At 37.6% G+C, this 18,310-nt stretch overlaps 1 protein-coding gene across 2 annotated transcripts in view; it reads right to left on the minus strand.

The window, feature by feature from the left end:
* The window catches only part of VAV3 (vav guanine nucleotide exchange factor 3), a 171,553-nt gene that overhangs the window by 128,501 nt on the left and 24,742 nt on the right, over positions 1-18,310 (minus strand). For both annotated transcript variants that reach the window (XM_037403846.1, XM_037403845.1), the window contains exon 2: positions 10,542-10,658. In XM_037403846.1, the coding sequence (XP_037259743.1) occupies positions 10,542-10,658 (117 nt within the window). The remainder of the gene's footprint in view (positions 1-10,541; positions 10,659-18,310) is intronic.

Here is an 18,310-nt window from a genome sequence, read left to right on the forward strand (position 1 = left end):
TTCAGCGTAAACAAACCCTGAATTTTAAATACTTACAAGCAGCAATGACTGTCTTTAAAAATATGTTATTATTTGGCACTTTTCACCCAAGTACACTTCTGCTTTACACAGGAGAGCTACCAACTGTAAACAGCTGGCAGGTTCTCCCCCTTGTCTGCATGAAGAGGGGGACTCTACAGATTAAGCAGAAAAATCACAGACCAGCTTTCCACCAGCATACTAACATCTCCCAGGTTTGGCCCACGATGTCATTGGCACCTAGTGTTGGAGAATCCTTACACGTGCTTGACTAACCTTTCACAAGAAATCCCAACACTGTCTAAGAGATGGTTTAAGCCACCATCTCCCTAGCTTGCAATTTGTGTGTCTCCGGTGCAGTTCAAGAGTGGCCCAAATCTCTCTGGTGGAGGTTTAGCACAGACACCCTTCAATAATATTTTAAACTCATTATATTCATACAAAAAGTCTAGGAGACACCTTCCAGGAAAAGAAGTTTAGCTATTTCAATTCATTACAAGGGAAAAATAAGGAGGAAGAAAACCTAACTTAGTATTACACTTTATCTAACTTTTTTATATTGGAATGGAGCAAAGAAAGTCACCAAATTTATTATTTTAAAGCAATGTATAGATAATGTATCAAGTTAATTGAATTGCTGTGGTCATCATTAATGCATGCAAAATTTGGCAAGCAGCACAGTGACTGGTAACTATTTCACATTGCTCACTTCTTAATATCCTTTTTGTTTGTTTCTGCTTCTTTGCCTCCTAATCTTTGATTTTTACCAAGATGCAGTCAGCTAAGATTCAAGCAAGCTGCAGGAAACACTAAGAAAAGTAGGTAATACTGCAAAAATGTGTTCTAGGTAATTCATAGTGTTGCTGGCGTCAGTCTCTTGCTCAGACAAAAGGCCAGACACAGGGGAACGACACCAAACATTAGGCAGAAGAGTTTACCAGTATCATAGTAATTAAGCTATGTTTGTTGTAATCAAAACTCTTCAGGGATACACCACTAAGAAAGTGAATGCTTCCTTATGTAGACCCCACACAAAATAATGCCCCATTTTAAACGGGGTGCCCAGTTTATTGTTTTTGAATAAGCATCCAACTGTATCTTGAATATGACCTCATATGGCTTATTTCAAGACAAACTAATTTTTTTTAATCAAAAACCTTCTCAGATTCTCTTCTACAGACTTTACTAAAGACCTCAATAAGACAAGTGGAACTGGAATATGTCAAATGGGTTGATTCAGATCCAAAACTAGAAAACACAGAGAAGAAAAAGAGGTAGAAACAAGTAAAACCAGGAAGAAGCATAAATGCCCAATAAACATAAGAAATGATAAGCCATATATTAAAAAGTTGAATTAATACTTTTACAGTAAACAGAGCATCAAACAGCAAATAACGAATATACGTTCCTCAATCCAAAGGCATGTGGTGACACTCATTTTTCAACAAGAATACTAGATCACTTTCCACATGCTAATTGATTTGAGACTCCTGAAGGACAGGATGCCTTCCAGAGGGACCTGGACAAGCTCAAGAAGTATCCCACGTGAACCTCAGGAGGTTTAACAATGCCAGATTCAAGGTCCCGCACCTGGCTTGGGGCAACCCCCAGTATCAGTACCAGCTGGGGGATGAAGGAATTGAGAGCCACCCTGCAGAGAAAGACTTGGGGGTACTGGTGGATGAAAAGCTGGGAATGAGTGAGCAATGTGCACCTGTAGCCCAGGCGGCCAACCATATCCTGGATGCATCAAAAGAAGCATGTCCAGCAGGTCAAGGGAGGTGATTCCGCCTCTCTGCTCTGCTCTGGTGAGACCCCACCTGGACTACTGAGGTCTGGAGCCCCCTGCACAGGAAAGACATGGACCTGTTGGAGCAGTCCAGAGGAGGGTCACAAAAATCATGAGGCGAGATGGCACCTTCTCCTGTAAGGACAGGCTGAGAGAGCTGGGGTTTCAGCCTGACGAAGAGAAGGCTCTTGGCAGACCTCACTGCAGCCTTTCAGTACTTAAAGGGGGCCTATAAGAAAGATGGGGACAAACTTTTAAGGAGGGCCTGTTGCAATATGACAAGGAATAACAGTTTTAAACTAAAAGAGGATAGATTTAGACTCGATGTAAGGAAAAATAATTTTACAATGAGGGTGGGGAAACACTGGAACAGGTTGCCTGGAGAGGTGGTAGATGCCCCGTCCCTGGAAACATTCAAGGTCAGGTTGGACGGGCTCTGAGCAATGTGCTCTAGTGGAAGGTGGCCCTGCTCATTGCAGGGGGATTGGACTAGATGACCTTTAAAAGGTCCCTTCCAACACAAACCATTCTATGATTCTGACATGCGTCAGCACTAAAGCACCTTGTACAGCCTGCTGTCCCCTATTACCTACAAATCTGGAGATATTTATTATTTCCCATACAGCTGACAAGTACACAGGCTGTCCGTGACCTGCTTATATTTAAATACGATAACCAAAGCTGCTCTGTCACTTCTTCTTTTACCGTCATCCAATAATAATAGTGGCTTATTCCTTCAGGTACAAGAGTAGCCAAGTGTTCAAAACAACCCGCCCATCGCTGTAAAAAGACTATACTTGAGTCCACATGGTTTAATGAAACATTAGATTTGAATATGACTGTTACAAGCAGACAGAAACTGTAGTCCAAACCACTCATTAATTCTCTCCCTAGAAATATTAATATAAATGCCAAACAGAGACAAAGCAAAGCCTGAACATGACTTGCACAAGTCAGTCTTTTTCCCGTGCCAGAGCATACCATTACAGAAAATTAGTACATAAAGGAGGAACACAAATTTGGGTCTGAAATGAGGAGCACCTTAAAAACATACACTCTGATAAAACAAGCCCTGAGCTCAAAGCAAAGTCCAGTGTGACACTACCATGAAGTAATATTAATTAAATCAGAAAAACAACCAGGTACTTTGGGTAGTAATAAAAGTTAACGGTAAAACATTAATTGTTGCCACAGATGTTAATGTAACTTTGCTATAAGCCTTAAAGCTTATAGCTCTATGGACCGGAACAAGTCTTCCCTACCCAGATGGTGAGAAATTAGTTAGGAAACCAGGACAAACGACTACACTGAGCTTACCCAGTTCCTGGCTAGGGAAATAAGAGGCTGGTGTGCAATGGATGATCTTCCCCAGAGCTGAGACCATGCAGCAACACCAAATTCTCTTTCTTTCCTTCATCAGTCACTCTCAGTCCCAAAATATAAAATGGAATTAACAGGAATAAAAACAAAGGGGGGGGGGGGGGGGGCGGGGGATGGGAGGGACACATGAACAAACAAAAAAAAAAACGGAAATGTCCTTTGTCACATGGCAGTGGCATATTTTTTTATGCAGAATCTAATACCTACAAGCAGACATGAGGAACAGGAACAGAAGGCAAAGGTCCCCCAACTCAAAAGAGGCAGAGGATCATTAAGTCAGTAAAAACAGTAAATCCTCTAGTTCTACAACTGTGTCCTACTTCAATCTCTGACTTGAATACTTAATTTGCGCCACTGATGACAAAAAAAGAAGTGCATTGGTCCAAAAATCAAGAACCATGCCTTTATAAATTCCATGGAAAAAAACCAATCTCGCACCTTAACGAGATGTGAAATTCAAACACAATTTGCAACAAGCTTTTTAGGCTGATGTCAAGCCCATTTCATGTGCTAACTGGAAATATCAAATGACCAACAGGCCCAGGCAACTGCAATAGCCATATACTATTTGCTTCTAAAGTCATTGTAATTATATGCCTATGTCATTTGAATTTCTAAATCCCAGAGCAGACAGACAGAAGAACAAGCATAGAACCCAGGCAGCAAGCAGGGGAATCTAGGTCAAAGCAGGAGAGGGATTGTCTTAGAAATTAACTTGAGTGCAAGCATAAGAGAGCATGGAGTAGCTTACACAAATGGTACTTTTAACTTCTCTCTTTCCCTCCCTCTTCCATCTATTCACTGTACTAAAGGAAAACTGTCATGCTCTTCCTCTTTGGAAGCCTCCAGGCTTTGCAAAAAAGGGGAACAACACAAACAAAACCCCATGTTTCCTGCCCTTCTTAAAGGTGAACAATTTCACTATCACAGAAAAAAAATATACACACAAAACTATTCAAAGTTCATATGGACTTCATCTGCAAGTCACTCATTTATTGCCTTCTGGTTTTATTTATAGCTTATGTTTATGTTACGTTGACCAACATTTGTAAATTCAGGGAGTTCTCAGTTTAGTCATCAGTTTCACAATCACCTTTTGGTTACTGAAATGCTTGTATTGCAAGTATTGCAGGGAATTAATTCCTTATTTAAAAACAAGGTTTAAAAATATTTCTATAGACAGACATGTGAAAAGACATAAGTCTTAAGCCCTGTTAAACCTACTCAAGCTCCAACTGTCCTCTTCCTCCAAAACTTCTTCCACCTCAAAGATAAATACATACTACCGGAATTCAACGCTATGAAGTTCAGTGCCTCCAGGATACACGAATCTGATACACCTAACAATTGGACACAATCATCTTAGCAATAGAGAAATGTGCTCAGAAACTCAGTTTGATTCTCTCATATTAGCAGTTTTTTATTAACCTTGACTTTCCAAATCTTCACCTTTGCTGAAAAACCCAACACAGCCTACATTATTTAAGGACTAAAAGTCTTCCGATACTTCCAAAACATCCAAAGCACACCCTGATTGAGAATTTTTCATTAGTGATCAAATACTTGTGGTACATTCAACACTTTGTGACATGGTCAAAACCAAGGATTATTACCATTTTCACCTACAGGAAGCAAACATAACTTGAAAAGTTATGACAAATCTTTAAGAAATTCACAAAGTTTCATTAGAAAAGAGCAGCATGGCGACAGTCCACTAGTATTCTGTCACAAGAACATTCAAGACCATAATCCTGAAATATTCAGGCTTAAATACACAAGCTCTTGTAGGAGCTGTAAGTTCATGCTAATGGTTTTAGATTTTTTGAAGCTATATGCCTAGCAATTTGTACAGACTCCTTGATGATGATTACTGCAACAACATAACAAAAAATGCCTTCCAACTACAAAGAGTGTAAATCATAGTTTTGGGCAAAGTGATGAGGTAGGTGAACAAGTGAGGTGAGTAATGGTATAGCTCAGCAAACACCTTTCTGAAAAGTCCTTGAAAATTCATAGAAATAGGTTGCCATAGTGTCACATTGGAAAGCGTTGCAAACGGTAGATAAATTTAGTGTATTTATCTGCAATAAGGGGAGGCTTTCAGGGAAGTTACTGAGTGTTTGATCTTTATGTAACTCTATACAAACACAAATAATATCTAACAAATAAGGTCTTTCATATATGCCCAGCATTTCAACAATTTTGCAACAGGCTAGTGTTTTCGTTCTCATTTTGTCCAAAGCATTTCCATGGAGAAGGAAGCTGAAACCTGTCCATATCTTCTGTTTCTTCATTCTCCCACATTCACAGGTATGCCTTGAAGGAGTTCAAGCATCATTCATCCCAAAGCAGTCCATCTCACTGGAACACTGGCAAACATTAATATGCTACTTCTAAAAGCAATTGTACAGCTAGTTTCTTGAGCAAATGGCTAGGTTTTGGGGTTTTTTTTAATTCCTACCACTAAAAAAGCTCACAGAATGAAGATACAGAGCTCTGTTTCTAATGACAGTCTTGTTTTTACCATTTCATTTCTCTTTCTCCATTTTTAATGTCTTGGCATGATCCCCCAATGTTCTGCAGTTTTAACATGAATGTATTAGTGAAAGTGCTCATATTTTGGTCTATTACCTCACGCACATTAAATCCACCAAATAAAACATGAAACAACTGAGGTTAATTCAACTGCTTCGGTTTTACTGAAAATTGCCTAAACGTTTTTCCTCCTCCCTCTTCCTGGAAAAGTATATAAGTCTTTATAATAACTGTTGTTCTTTGTTGTGTTGATTTTGGTGTATCTCATGCACATCTGCGCAATCTTCCTGGAATCTGTTAAACCTGGGGGAAAACTAACACACCACGATCCTCAACTTCAGCGTGACTTTCTGCTGCATCATAGCCCAGATTTCCTTTGCACTAAGAGAAAGACCAAAATGATCACAAACTACATGACCTTAGTGTATGTACTCAATATTTTCACAGCAGTTGCTTGCTTTTACACAAACTAGCCTTCTAAGTGTCACTGGAGAGTTAGCTACACTAGACTTTATATGCTTTTAAACAATTAGATACTTGTTTGATTGGTAGCAGTTGATATTTGATCCCCTTGTTTGTTTTTTTAAAATCATGATTGAATATTGTATGTTACTTCTAGACATCTGTTACAGGATCCCTACTCGGGGGTCTATGGCTATGTTCATATTAGATTAGTTATGTTATAAAAAACACTCCGTGCTCAGTTATACATTGCTTAGAATATTTAAAAGCAGAGTACACAAAGCTCTTTTCCTGACAATATCTGGACACCATTTTCCCCCACAGCACCCCAAACACAACTCTCTGAGGCCAGGGAGCATCTACTGATATCAACGGGCACCGAAATTAGACCTCAGATTTCCATACATTTCTGCAACACATTAGTTGTAAACTTCTTTCAGAGAATAGGGACAGCAACAATTTTTTGCAGAGTACCAAACAGCAAAGACTGCTGTTTGAAGAGTGTGCAGGGCTGACAGAGCTGAAAGAACAAGTATCAACATTATTTGTTGATTCTGGCACACAGGTAGAAAGGAAGAACCTGACAACCCTGCGGTAATGAAAAATGACTCTCCAGCATGGAATTCATAATGAAAACACTGTCTGGCACCCCGTGTGCGTGGGAGGGCATTTCATGCTCCGTCAGGAACCCAATGCAGCAACAATAAAATTTACTGATAGAAAGGTGAATGAGTGGGGATGGTTGAATACCGCAGAACTCAAGGAAAATCAAGTTTTAAGTCATTTTAGAAAGCATGATTTAAAAACCTTCCTATCTCTATATAATGTAGTCCCTCTTCTTTCAAGCACAGTCAGTGTAAAAATAAGAAAATCTGTGCCATTATATCTGAAACAGAAGAAAATCCTGTAAAAGCTGATATTAATATTCATATACAACGTACACATTAAAAACATACTCACAGGGTTACTTGCTTCCCTGTTCTTTATTTACATGTCGCTATTCAGCCTCACCTCTGATTCCCATCCATGCCACATACACCCCTCTTTTTCTCTAATCACTGAGAGATCAAAGAGTCTCTGCAAACTGGAGCACAAAACGTATGAAAACTTGACTTGAACTATGTCAAAGCATCTGAAAACAGCTCATTTACCCCCAGCTATTAAATGCAAGTTTCACCATTACTTTAAACATTTTGTAATCAGTATTTCACAAAGCTGTTAAAAGTCTTGTGACTATATAGGCAGTGTACAGCTGCAACTTGTACCATGTACAGGGTTTTGCTGTCATTTTCTTTAAGGAGTTCAAAAATATCAGAATATTTCAAAAAAATTGCCATTTCCATCACCAGGTCTCTCATCTGATTTTTCCCTTCAATCTTACTTCCTTGAAGGCACATTCTTCATTTACAGTTGACATGTTTCTGCTGTTCCCTCCACTAGCAGCTTAAATAGTCATTGAAATCTGTCATATTAAGCAGAACATTCCACTGTGAGACAAAAAATTCAATAACCATTTCTGTATAAATTCAACTGAAGCATTTAAAAGTACTGGACATATAAGGCTTATGGAGTCACCTTGGCTACAGTTTATTTACACCTCACCAGTAACAAGTACTTGCCAACTTCTGACATCACAAGACATCTTCCAGTACATTCAAATGTGTTAGAGGCTGAGATATTGCACACACTAATTCGATCACCTATTTGGTCAACAGTTTGGAAAACAGAGCATTTCTAAACCACATTATCCTTTTTGTTTGCATCTATACTCATCTTAATATCATTCATATTTTGTATGCATTTAAGGAGAGCAGTTCAAAGACTTCTTTTAGAAATGGCAGAATGACTTGGTTGTAGTGGCAGGAAAAATCTGTGGCACTGGTTTTGGCCATTTGCATATATACAAGTTCAGTTCAAGAAGGCTGGAGATTTAGGACTGTATTGGAGTTCTTATTCATAGGAAAAAAATAATAAAGAGAAAAGCTGAGAAGCAAAGAACAACTGGAAAAATACAAGCTTTTTTAATTCTCACACTGCTACAAGCAATCAGAATTTCCAAAGTAATAAGTAGGTTATCAGATATGTAATTGAAATCCCATGCACTTAACAGATACTCTGTTAACCATACAAACAATACACTTAAAACGACAGAAATAACTCAGCATAAGGTTAGCTATACATTTTAATACAGTTGTAATTTTCCCCTCTGCTTTCTTAATGGCCTCGAGTTCACCAACTGCTTTAGGAAGCCGATCACACACACTCACTTGCAGAAGTTAGTAAAATATACAGATCAAAATATACTATCTAAATACAGCATATTGCAACCTCCACTTGTGCGTGGCAAGCTTCCACAGAAGCACGCAATGGAAACAGCTGAACAGCAGAGCCACTACGCACCTAAAAAAAAGCGTGCTCGACACAGCTATTGCCAGGATTGCACGGGCTTGTTCAGTTTAGCATCTCCACCTCTGCACAAGCAGCTGTTAGCACGCACATAGTTCCCCTTATTAAAGAATCCCACACACCAGTGTCTTTCAAATTTGTCACTGCATTTTTACCTGGTAACTTTCCAAGAAAGGTGACAAAGGGCATAAAGATGCCAAGACTAGAGAAACCAGTGATTGTAAGCAGTATTGCCATCACTAAAACTGAAATACCAAATGCCAGTACCAGGAATAATTAGTCTATTCGTGCTATACTGTGGTAACAAACATAGTAAAAAAGATCCATGTATCTGCATCCAATTTTACTTTGGGAAGAGAAATACTAAATATGATGGATGGGGAGGTGGGGGGTGTTAACCGATTATTCTACTTATATAAATTCATATTCTAAAATAACTGTAATTTTAACGGAATATAAAGAGTGCCAGAAACATACTTGTTGGGTTACATTCAGCCTTAATTTAGAACTTGTTTACTGGGTACTCAATGATGCAGCAATAACAATTTGCACTGCAAAATACTTCTTCAAAACTGGACTGTATTAAAAAAACAGGCTGGCTATGTTTATGTGACACAAAATATGAAAACCTCAGCAATTAAGCCAAACATACAATATTAAAAAAATTCTGTGTGTTAGGCATAGGTATTAAAGATTTGAAGCAAGCATACCCCGTTTATTAAATAAGACATTGCTAACATATTAAAAAAAAACACCAACAATTTTAATTCCTCTTCTACTTGCACAATCAAAAAGAAATTTCATTTTTAATAAAAAATAGACTAAACTTGTAAAAGAAAAACATATTTCACAAAAGCTTTGCCTTAAATATGATTTATGAGGACATAAGATGTTCAGCATAATTAAAGGGTAAGTGGAATTACCAGGTTTATCTAAGTTATACTCAAAGCACTTTAAACCAGACAAAAGATTCAGAATAATAATTAGATATTTTGGTCAACAGTAATCACTGAACCATTTCAAATTCTCAGTCGTGTTGCAGCCCTGTTTCACTTGCACACTCTTACATTACCTCTGTGTCTACTTACAAAAAGAGAAGTGGATAAAGTTAGGTATTAAAATTATGATGTCTTTTAAAAAAAGGAATAATGCTTGAAATATACTACATTTGCATAAATAACTGGTTTTGGTGCTACTTCAGGTAATTTTTAGACCTTTTCCTGTGAAATCAGGGTAATGGTACCCTATGACTCAAAAGCAGAAACTGAAGTTGAACTGAACATATGCTGGCAATGACAGATCAAACAGATATGTAGGAGGTTGTGAACAATAGACTGGAAAAAGCTTTTACATATAGAATAACTAATCATAGACTTACAGAATATACTTCAGGCTGTGTAAATCAGAATAGTCACACTAACCCACCCTAGCTTCCCTGAGCTTTACAGGAGGTTAGAAAAAACAACAGATTTAAAAAATAATTGACAAAAATTTACAAGGGCAGATTCATGGGTGAATTTCAAGTACTCTAGACTAAAGAAACATGCTCTGTGTCATGTTACCATGTATAGGCCCAGGGTTTCCAATTCCAGACTATTTATGTCAAAAGTGATTTCACCAGACAGCACTCACACAGTTTGTCATCTTCACACATTTCATTTACCTTTAATTCAGTAACTTTCAATCCTTTTTTTTTTTTTTTTTTTTTTTTTAATTTATGTATGCTTCTCACACTTTCAGAACTCTCCTACCAGGATTTTTCTCTGCCCTTTATTAACCCTTCCAGTGTACATCTAATTCTTCTGCTTTCTTAATTCTTTCCCACTGTTTTTTCACTAATGAATGCTCATCCATCAGTCACAACTTCTACAGCACATCTACCATAAAAGTCCTCTATACTCAAGCAGCAGAACACAGGTGTTACTCAGGATACAAATAAAAGGATCCTTACCTTTCCAAAATCTCTCACATCAAACAAATCAAATGCTTCAAAAAGTTCACTTTTCTTCATCCCAAATATTTCACAACATGCCGAAAGAAATGTCCTTATATTCTTCAAGCAAAGAAACTAGAGGAAAGAAAACAAAAATACTAAGCATCAGGTGTGTCAATTAGCAAGTTGTGTGTTCACTTTGGTCACAAATACATTACAAAGTTCACCAATACAGTTTTTTGTAAGTAAACACTTCCACTATGCTGTGATCTTCCATGGGTTCTAATACAGCCGTAAAAGTTCCCTTCAGACTCAAAAGGATTAACCATATTCTGAGCAGACACTTTGTGAACAGACTATTTTCTCTCTTTTTATGCAAACAAGAGAAATGACAATACCCTACTAGATACAGTCTACATACACACTTACTTTTCAGTTCTCTACAGACATGATAGAGCAAAACAAAGTTACCTTAATAAAATTATATTAACAATGAGAAAGTTATTCTTCATGCATACATTGTCTTCAGCTGTTAAAATCAAAGTCTAGGTTTAATGTTTAATGAACACATGTGCACTGTTCTAACACACTAAAGACATTATGAATACATATTCTCCATCAGGAACACAGGAGCAGACGAAAATTGCAATTGAGAAGTCATTTACAATTCATCTAGTGGAGACTTAAGATCTTCAAACCACCTTGATTTCTGTACTCAATCAGTCTATTTCCCTTGAAGTTACCCACATGCATCAATGATCATCTGAGCCTGGAAAAGAATAGAGCTTCTGCCACAATGCTGTCCTTATAAGGCTTTTAATGCATTCTCCTGTAGACTACTTTTTTGTAAGACCTTACTAGTACAAAAGACATCTATCCATAGCACTGCATAGTAACTATCCATAGCACTGCAGTAACTAAAGAGGGATATCTAAAAAGTGCAATGTCCATTCTTGATAATAATTAGCACCATAAGGTACTAATACCTTACGAGGACATTAGCTCCATAAAGATGCTGTTGTGGAGCATTATGAACCACTATGCAGTATGGTTCAAAAGAAAATACGGTATCTTTAAGCAACAGTATTTCAAATGACCCAGAACTGTGCTCTGAACATGCATTTTAAAAGCACCGATACAGCAACTCCATATTAAAACTGAGTTCTTAGAGTTCTCCATGTTGTAGTGGATTCATAAGAATGAGGATCATTTACACTAGGACAGATGACAAAATTTCTATGTTCCAGCTTAATGTTGTTTATAAAAGCAGCGTGTTTTTATATTAATACTGAGTATCACAGCCATACCTTTCCTGAGTGCAAAGTAATAAATACCCAAACTGCTCACTCAGGTAAAGTATCTCCCTGCTATACCTTCAGCATGAGACAACAAAACACCAGTGCAGCAGGGAGCCCTACTTCATATCTGACACAGAACTAACCAGCTAGACACAGAAAAGGCAGAGCACCTGGTAGGTCAGATTTACAAGGTTACATGTGTGAGAGCACCAATTCAACAAAAGAAGCTTCAAGAGCTGACAACTCTAGTAAATAGTTTGGGACATCAAGACAACAGCCAACAAACTCATTGCAAAACATCACAAAAGCAAACCCTGCGGAAGCCGAAGCTTCCAGGAAGGCATCTACGACCAACTGCCACATCAACTGTAAGATGCCACCGATGTACCAGGTGGAGCTGTAGCCTCCACCCTTCCTTCCCCTCCACACAGCCCTGTCTGCACGTGCTCCCAGCTCACATGGGGCAGCCACTGCTGGACTATGTACTGGGCTGCTCAAGGACAAGACGGCATTGATGCCAGACTGCTTTTGTGCCTAGTGAAATTTGAAAATGAGCCTAGCTTGCTTAGTCAATACCACAAGCTTCTCTGATTTTGCAAACATTATAGTTTGCAAGTCAAAATTACATGGTTAGAAGACTAAAAGGCATAAAATCTATGTGCTTCTTCCACCAAGATGCTGCCAGGAAGAACCAGAAGATGAACTGGTTTGGAAGTCCACAGCTTTAAAAACAAGATGGCACATACAAAAGGATTACTGTTTTCTGATATATTTTTCCTCCCGAGTTTTTTATTATTTTTCTTAAAAGCCTCAAAAGCCTCTAGGTTTGTCCAATGTAGAATACTGATCAACTTGAATACAGATTTACTTTCTTACACTGAAATTCTTACAACCACTGACATTTTTTTTCGTCCCTGGAAAATTATGCTGCCTTTTTAAAACCTAAGTTTGGAATTTAGATTAGTTAGTGCTGAAGTCTGCCAGCGCCAAGAAAGCTTACAGCTGCATTAAGTTGTTTGCCTCTAAAAACAGAAAGAAGTTAGGGAGCTATCACAGCCTAAAATCTGGCTTAGATTTGCTTGAGAGTCTTCTAGCGAGTTGCATTTAACTACTTAGTATAGCTAAAAGAACCATTTAATGTATCAGTAGTTATGCACAAAATGCCCTTCCCATTCTGCAAAATTTCTCTGATTACTCTTAACAGAGGTCTCCTACAATAAAAAATAAAGCTGTCAGCATTTTTTCAACAAGATTTAGCAGTTACTTCAAATCTGGAGGGAATTTTGTGACATCAGTCTTTTCTGTTTAAATTACCATTACTGTGAATTATATGCAAATAGATGGGAGAGTGTATTACAAGAAATTAAGTTTCTTTTAGCTCACACGTTTAAAAGGAAATGTTAAAGTACCTACATGGTAAGTAATAAATTCTTTGGAATATTCTAACATAGAGACCAAACAACAATCTAACCACTCACCTCCACATTTTTTATTTTTTTTTTTAAATACTCACTGATTCATTATGGTAAAGTGCAGTTAACGTGCATCACATGTTAAACAGGCTTGACAGAATTATAATCTAATAATCAATAACCATATGACAACACAAAAGTTACATTTCTTGTAGGCTCTAGAAACCACAGACTAAGCATTTGTCAAATCCACCTGCACTTGAGATGGGACATCATCAGTGAGTAAGCACCAAACAGTGCCTTTAGCAGAACAGGCCTCCTGACAAACAGTCTGACCCCCCTGCTCGTTCAAAGATGTAGAGAGTTCGGTTGGGCATTTCATGATTCAGTATCCATCGATTTTCTCTTAAGTGAAAACAAAAGGCTTATTACTAAACTATTAAGCTAACCACAGTAGCTACAAGGATAAAACAAAAAATGTGTTCATATTTATACGCACTCATTTTGCAATAAAATGTATGAGGAAAAACTTTAAAAAAAAGAACCGCATTATATGCTGTTCGTATTTTGGAAATGCTATTTGTTTATATTACCCAGAAAACTTTCAGAAATATTTCCAAAACTTTATATTGCAATCATCTAAAGAAACAATTTTCCTCAATGAAAACAAAGATTTTTATCTCTGTAGTTATTGTATGAAGAAGTACAAATTAGTAAAAGAAACCTCCAAATTAAAAAAGAGCATATACCTAAAACTAGGAAGTTCTATAAAAGGCAACCCTCCTCACTGGCAGTAAGAAAAAGGCACCATCAGTCTGCAGTCTCTCATTAGTAAGTACAGTCCTCAGGATATTTGGAAACCTACTAAATTATTGTGTTTCTTTTTCAAAGAAAAACATTATACTTTGGCACACCACAAGGGAGACCATTAAAGGCATAAAGAGCAGTTGGGTACCCAGTTCTCTTAGAGATGCAAGGAGAGCTAGACATTTCTCACTTGGTCTGATCTCAAAAAGTCTCCTCCACAGAAAATATCTTTCAGTACAAGAACCAGTTTCTCTTCATTAAAAGATAATATAACTTTAAAATGTACTCTTGAAAAAGTAAATGCTGCCTTTTTTTTTTTTTTTTTTTTTTTTTTTTTTTTTTTTGTTAACTGCATGGCTGTATTAGGAGACAGCAGTCCAGAATTTTCAATACACATATCAGTAAAAATATTGCAGTAGGGTAGTGTAAGACATGAGTCTGAAAAAAAGTTTACGCTCGTAGAAAATAGGGCTTGTACCTCGCTCATCTCCAGGTATACCATGAGAGGAGAGCACACACAGCACCCAGACAGAGACTGACAAAAATCACAACCCGCTGGGATTCAAAATCCCAACGCCTATTTTCAATATTAACGTCTATAGATTACCACTTCTGAAGCACCCTAATATTTCTGAAGCACCCTAATATTTCACAGCTTTACACTAAGCTGTTACACTACTACAAACCAATTTAATGTCATTGTCAGAGCTGCTGAAATGGTACAACTCTTGTCATAAACCGCTGTGCTTTTATGGAACAGATTAGAGTTTTAGTGCCCTCTGGTCCGTTCTGCACTGACTTTAATTTTGTAAGAGGAACAAACACAGCATTGACTGAAATGAGAAGTGAGTTTGGGGGAAAAAAAATCTACCACCTAAAAAAGCAGGTATGGTTTATATAATTGGTACTGCATTTGTCTGAGCTTAAATTGGAACAGAGTGGGCAAACCAAAGTACACTAAGTTCCATTGAAAAAGCATGCTGCTTTCCACCATAACATTTGCTACTTCAGACACAAAGAAACATTTATTTGAGGCTTTTTAAACACAGTGCATGGTTATGTGTGCTGACAGAAATGTGTAGAAATATTTTACAAAAGGGTACCGAATAGAAATGACTGATTAGACACAAAAAGCACAGGCAGGACTATAACTGCCCACAGGGAAGAGGGATTTAACTAACCAGGCCTCTAATGAAGTGAAAGATGAAATGCAAAAAGAAAAAAAAAAAACAAAACTCAATTTCATATATCCTCTATTCATACTATCTTATGAAATACATTTCAGCACTGAAGTACTTCAATGGAATAAAGTTCTATTTGATACAGACCATAATATTCAGTATCTAGATTTATCTTTTGTACTAAAAGCACTCCTAAGGGTGTTAAGAGACCCACACAAAGAGCTCTGAAGATCAAATTTTGCCATGAGACATTTATATGAAATTCTAACAGAGCAACATCAGTCAGGCAAGTGAAAGCTGAAAGGCTAAGAAATGATGAGTACTAAGGAAACACAAAGTTCTAATCCACATTCAGCTTTCTTCTTTTATTTTAATTACCAATAGTGGGGAAAAAAACAGCTATTTCTATTTATTTCAACTTCCACCTCCTTTTCATTATAGTGATTTAGTCACAAGCAAGGAAGGAAGCTTGGGTAGCTCATGGTTCTCCTAATATTTGTATCTGGATGAACAGACATGCATAGGGCATTTAGGACAAACTAGAGAACATACTGAAGCCCAAGCATCTGAGACAGTCTGAATAGGCTATAAAGGGGTATTAAAAACAATAGATCACTGTCACTATGTCAGGGAAGGTTGTCTTTTTCCAGTGTGATTCACTTTTGCTGACATTGCATACCCATTCCTTCATCACCACAGTTTCCAGGCTTTTTTGCATGTCACATTCACGGCCCTGCGTAGATTTCAGGGGGTTCCCAATAACTGCACAAGAACTGAGGCCAGTCACTCCTAGCCACCATCATGTAGAAGCTATGATAAAAGAGTAAAAACATAGAAAAAGAAGGACTCTATTTAGCCAACTGTCCACTAAGTCCGCTTTGCCTCCTGTGGGAGAAATAAGGCATGTCAATTAGGCAAAGTCCAGAAACTTTCTCCTCCTCCTCCAAATGGCACCACTTTATAAACTACACAACTGGAGCTATTCACCTTTGTCTAGTCTTTAAAGTCTTATAGGCATAAAAAAAAATGGTGAGATTTTATGTAACTGCAAGCATTTTATGACAAAAATAGTTGAGCAAAAGCCAGACATTCGAAATAAGTATATAAAAGTAAGTAATCAGATGAGCAAATTTTGCTTCAATTCACACATCTCAGAAGGCACAATCACTTTCTTTTTTTAATTTGTGAAATACTGATATTACATGCAAGGAGGTGCATACAGGGTTGTGAAGATAGATTTTTCTATTAGTCATTTATGGTCTTAGAAAAGCAGAATTACACAAGAACTGGAGGCAGAAGAATAGAAGAGGAACAGATCGTTGCCGTAACACTTATGTGCGCTTCCTACACCTCAGTACTTACTGCAAAACATGGGCTCCTGACCTCTCCTGCCCATTTCTGGGAGGCTGATGAGAACAGATTAGTTGGGAATATCTTGATTTGATTTCCACTCTGTTCCTGAGAATATACGTAAAAAGGAAAATAATGCAGTAATACCTCTTAAGCATGAGGAGAAATGCAACAATTGTTATAATGGATTTAACTGGTAGAATTGCTTTTCTACATTCTGTCACCAAGATTGATATGTGCAAGTTGTTTCAGTGAAACAAAGCACAGAAACAGAAGAACTTGTCTCCTCAAAGTTTCCTTCAAAGAGTTGGTTAATGCCGTGAAGGTTACAGATTTTTCCCTTCTTGCTTGTTTCAGTATTTGTTGTAACTGTGTTGACAGGAGTAACCTAAATTCCATACTAACACTGTTGAAATCCTACTAAGTCCAAATCTGAGAGAGAGATCCCAAAACTCCGTCTTGTGACCAAACAGCACCTTCTAGCCACAAAGTCAAGATAGTGTGACCATAATGAAGCAGCAAGACAAAAATTGTACCTTGAACCTATGTACATAAAAAAGCAACAGTAACTAGAAATACATGCCCAAGGGTTTCATCAGCTCCTACATAATGTGTGCACACAAGAAACATTTCCTTCCTTTACATTTTTTCAGCCACATCCAATAGGAGATGGAAGAAAATCAGGTACTTTCAGAAACAGCTGCTCATATCAAGGGCTTCTTTCCATAGGCCAGCCTGGATGGTTCCCTGACACATGCCATCTTTGCCAGACTAATCCCAAAAGCAGAGTTATGAGATAAGAGCATGTTATACTGCTATTAGATGACACTTTTTTTTTTTTTTTTTAATGTACCTAAGTTCATTAACAACAGATTACTAGGTACTCAGACAAAGCAAAGGCCCACTGTAGTACTGGCAGAATTCTACATTCAGGGTTAACAATTCAACACAGAAATCATTCCTGGCTCCTTCACAGATTTCAGCAGCCAAAGCAGATTAGATTAGTTCTGCTCTGCCAACAGGAGTAATTATCACTACATGCAGTAAAAAATAGCTGTAAGGATTTCTAAGTGAGTGAAGTACTGACCCTCTGATGAAGTCTTAATTCAACATCTATTACTGTCTTTTCCTAAGCCAGCAAGAGGGAAAAGAGCAATATCAGAGTCAAGAATGGAAGTTTTAATGTTTTTATGCATGACAACTTTCTTGTAAGGATCTTTAAATCCAGAGTCTTACTGAGGGTAGGCAATGCAAAAGGGCGACGAAGAAATTAAAGACCAAGTCAAAGCAAGAGGATGAGTACTCCTGTCTTCAGTAAGCAAATGAAAGCTACAAGGCTGTCTAGAGATTTTTTGGTTTCAAGTGTCACAACACCACAAGCAAGTTTTATTCTTCTTCTCACTCTTAGATAAAACGTACTAAATGGCAAATTACATTTTAAAAATAAACTAATGCACACAGGAAGAACACATCACTCATAGCAAAGGAGTTCAGTTTTAGGTTCTGCATTTGGCCTCCTGTTCTGCAAATGATTCCCATTATTCAGATGACCAATATTTCCAAAGCTCTAAGCAGAAGTAAACAGCCAAATATTAAATACCTCATAATCCTTGCTTTCCAAAAGGTTAAAAAGCAGATACATTAATAAAGATGGAGGAGACAGCACACTGAGCTCTGGAAGAGGCAGGCTTATTATTAGTGTCTCAGCAGCTTACAGCCTATACCCTTAGTTCTTTGTA

The sequence above is a fragment of the Falco rusticolus genome, chromosome 11, assembly GCF_015220075.1.
Source record: "Falco rusticolus isolate bFalRus1 chromosome 11, bFalRus1.pri, whole genome shotgun sequence".
NCBI lineage: Eukaryota > Metazoa > Chordata > Aves > Falconiformes > Falconidae > Falco > Falco rusticolus.